Here is a 4,013-nt window from a genome sequence, read left to right on the forward strand (position 1 = left end):
CCGCGCCGCTGCTTGAAGCGCCTCCAAGGTCACCACGACTAGGATAGGCATTACTAAACTAGTTTCACCCAAATCCCCACCCCCTTGTAATAAAAAAAGGACTGTATTAACCCTAGAATCAATCGGTACAAAACCAATGGATTTTAGGTTTCGTCAGCCATGTTTCCCCTAAACCAATCCCCAACCCTCAGTGCATTCAAATGCCCTCCCTAACACTCCAATCCTGTCTGCAAATCAAATCCACCACAAATCGAAAGACAGAGTAAGGGCTTACCGCCATAGCCGATGCGCTGGTCAATTCGGTGCTCGCCGCCACCTAGGATCGCCTTGCAGTCAGTAGCTCCGATGCTCGCCGCTGCTGGTGTGAGTGGGGAAGATGGGAGAGAGAGCAGTGAGGGTAATTTATGCCGCGGCTTCGGGAAACAATGTGACGCCTCGAGGGTGCCTCCACACGTGCAACCGCCCACGCCCACGTGCCTTGGGTTGCACCGCTTTGGCCTGGCTCTGGAAAATGGCCAATTCGGCCGTTCCTATGGATGCACGCCCATAGGTGCTGTAAGTTTCGTGCGGGCCAACTTTTTGATGCGACCTGAGCAACCAGGCCAAAAACATCTCACGCGGGACTGGCTGGGCCTAATGCAGGCTACCACACGCATGCTAGGTAACCGTGGTACTTTGTATGTATGGACTGTAGCGCAGCCAGGTGTAGTACATCATTTTTTTTGTTTTTAAGGATGAATACAACACCGATTTCATCACCCTGCTGCGTGTAAGTAGATACTCCCTTTGTAAACTAATATAATAGCGTTTAGATCAGTACTTTAGTATTCTAAACGATCTTATATTAATTTACGGAGGGAGTACATACGTATATACAGGACCCATGCACTCTTGTGTTTTCCTTCCTGCTATACACCGTATGTGCTGTGTATAAACATTAATTGAGTGTCCATAGAGGTCTTTCTTGCCATGCTCACGTCCTATAGAGCTTTGTCCATGAGGCTTGGAGTCTAAGTTGCAGGCCCCGAACCTAGGACGGTTTCTGGAAGCCAAAGCCAACCGTATTGGAGAAGAAGCCACTTATTGTTAGTGTTGTTTGCCGCGATGATTTGAACCATCTGGACGATGTATAATGTGATGTGGATTGGGCGGTTCTTTTGCGGCGTTCCACTGATCCGTGTTTAAATTTTAGGCATTTTTGTAGCATTGACACCCGCTCTCTAGGCATCGAGACAGGGCTAGGCCAGGTGGCGTGATTGATTCGTTGTGTGTGGCAGGACGCTAACTTGCCTCGCGGCCTAGCTAGTGCTCCGACGGCTCTGTGGAGCCTTGTATCACTTTTTTGGCATGTTTTTTTGTTCTCTCAGCAGACTAATTTTTTCTACATTTAAAGTTGTTGTTTGGACGTGGTGGTTTGCTATGCATAAAGCGGGACAAAAATAAATTTTATAGTGTGTCCAGTGAGTCGTGTTCGTGAAACATGCAACCATGCATGTGGGGGAGCCCCACCTCAGCGATGCATATACACTACCAGAGTTATTGTGCGTACGTACAATTAATACAATCAGTGCATGCACAGTAGCCAAATATGATATTTTGGGCTTGGTTTGGTACTGCTAAAAAAACACATAAACGACCCATCATAATTTAGGTATCTGTGAACCACACCAAAAGAGAATGGATTTTCACGGCCCGGGTGTCCAGACACCCTCTTATCAAGACCGCACGTCCAGTCTTCAGCGTCTAGAGATATGTACCACGAACTGTAGCGAGGATTTGTTTAGCAGGCAGAGCGGTTGTTAAGCGCGGGAGGATGGGTCTATGAAACAGGCCTAGTCTGGCACTATGCCTCGTAGGCTGATTCCACCCAGCGATGCAAGTAAACGATATGACGAGTTGACATGTCGGCCTGCTGTAAGCAGCAGAAAAGACGTGTCGCCTTGAAGCCTCCACTCCACCCCACCCCCCCTCCATGTCGTACACATCTCTATTCCCCAATCCTCCCACGCCTGCAACAAACCCTCCTCCGCCCACGCACCCCAGCATAGATGCTAATGGAGTTCATTGATCTTGGTGGGGATAAGATGCTATCAGGCTTCGCCGATCCTCCACTGACGTGAATCGCAGATGCAAGCTGTAATGGATCCGGGAGATGCTCGTGGCATCGACATTCTGACATCAATCGCCGCCGATCTGCATTTGGAACCAAGATCCAGGTTAGTGTCAGTGTACTCCGTTGGAACTATTGTTATCTTCCCTGACCTCGTCTAATGTATTGTACCTACTCAACCCCCTTTCTTCCAGATCCGTAGTTGTCGATGGTACCTCATCCGATCCGATCTGCGGTGAAGGGCAAGCAGCCGATGAACCTAAATTTGTCCAAGTCGAATCGAATCTTGTGCAAACCAGACTCCTGAAGGTTGGAAATGCAGGTATCTATCGTTGGAGATGTCTTTATTTGATACTTGTTGCCGATCTCGTTAATTTAGGTGCCTCGTGCTGGATAGTTTTAGACAGTTATAGTCATAAGTATGGTACAGATGGTGGTCAGTACTGGTCCAATTTTATTATGTGTGATTTCATTAATCTTTCACGTATATGTGTTGTACGGCACTGCTCTAATTAGTATTGGTGTTGTTTCTGTATTTTCTACCAGGAAGCTATCCCGGGATGGGCTTAAGGCAAGGGCAACAACAAGCAAGACGAGCTCTATTCAAACATGTCTGTAGAACTCTGAAGGCAAGCACGCCCCCTGACACTTTGCTCCTGTGGTAGGCATGCCATTTGATTCTTGCCAAGAAGCATATGAGATGTATAACCTGTTTGCTTGGGAGAATGGTTTCGGTATTAGACATGGAAAATCTAGATGTGGAGAAGGACGGTACCAGCTGATGCACGGAATTGTGTGTTAGTGTCCGCTTAGTTCCACGGCTTCCTGATTGAAGTTACAGTAGATATATGCTTTTTGTGTCGGCCCATTTGCTTCATTGTGTCATTTACGTTGTGATTTTTGAATGGAGGACATGGCGCAGATTGTTAAGCTTCTCTTTTGAATGTGCATTTTGATTGCACAAAGTCTAGGGATATTGGCTTAGACAAATGACCATTGCCTTACCGTAATTACAGGTCCACCCCCATTGCAGTCTCTTGCAATAACAGTAGTCCAAAAAATTGACTAGTATACAAAAAGAATGGTTTGTGTCCTATATTCACACGCTCTTCAGCTAAATAGTAACTTCCTACATTATTACGGTCTCTCTTTCAATTTATGTAGGCTAACGATGTTGGGTCAAGTCTAGAGTTATTGGATTTTAGAAAAGTGACAGTTCTTTACCATAGTTACAGTCTCGCAAAAAGAGAGCCTGAAAAAAATGGACTAGTATACAGAAAACATCTTTATACGCTGCTCCAGCTTGTTGTTCCTGCTTAATATGACTATTTGTTATGCAGTACATTGGAGAAGGTCTCACTGAAGAAACATCTCTATACACTACATGAGATCTTGCCATAAGTTTTCACACTGAAAGGGAAATGCTTTTGTTATCTCTATCTTGGTAATGTGTATACTAGGACTTAGAAGTGTGTAGAAGCAGGGGAATAACAGGTTCTTGTGCCGGATTGGCAGTTTGTACAGGAAACAAAACTACACAAGCTCTTGCCTCGACCAGTATAAGGAACGGGCAGGGGCAGGGGCAGGTCAGTCACGTGGAGGAGTTTTCGGAGCAGGTTCAAGGGGAATTACTAGCCTCTTACTTTTGCCTGTGATAGTGCATGTAAAACCTGGGAATACCAACTTATCATGTAATGTACTTGCTACATTTCAGTGTGTCACAATCTTTTAGTTTCCCGAAGTGCTCTGCAAAAATAGAACAGGATGTGAACCTAGTTATTGATTTCATGATAGTTTCAAATTGTAAATGTTGAAAATTAATAGTACTTTTTTTCTTTGAACTGAGAATGAAAGTGGGAGAGACTCCCACTGTCTTTGAACTAATGTTAAAAGATACATAGTT

The 4,013-nt window shown here is 45.3% G+C and overlaps 1 protein-coding gene across 2 annotated transcripts; it reads left to right on the top strand.

The window, feature by feature from the left end:
- The first annotated feature begins 1,910 nt into the window (after nucleotides 1-1,910).
- Nucleotides 1,911-3,851, top strand: LOC119291927. 2 transcript variants are annotated; one of them, XM_037570740.1, is made up of 4 exons: nucleotides 1,911-2,216; nucleotides 2,305-2,432; nucleotides 2,657-2,771; nucleotides 3,451-3,851. In XM_037570740.1, exons 1-4 carry the CDS (start codon nucleotides 2,128-2,130, stop codon nucleotides 3,509-3,511), a joined length of 393 nt encoding a protein of 130 aa, XP_037426637.1. In that variant the 5' UTR covers nucleotides 1,911-2,127; the 3' UTR covers nucleotides 3,512-3,851. The 2 variants fall into 2 exon arrangements, with proteins under 2 accessions (XP_037426637.1, XP_037426638.1); XM_037570741.1 differs by having other exon boundaries at nucleotides 1,913-2,216; nucleotides 2,657-2,739.
- Nucleotides 3,852-4,013: the final 162 nt, after the last annotated feature.

Source organism: Triticum dicoccoides, chromosome 4B, assembly GCF_002162155.2.
Source record: "Triticum dicoccoides isolate Atlit2015 ecotype Zavitan chromosome 4B, WEW_v2.0, whole genome shotgun sequence".
NCBI classification, from domain to species: Eukaryota; Viridiplantae; Streptophyta; class Magnoliopsida; order Poales; family Poaceae; genus Triticum; species Triticum dicoccoides.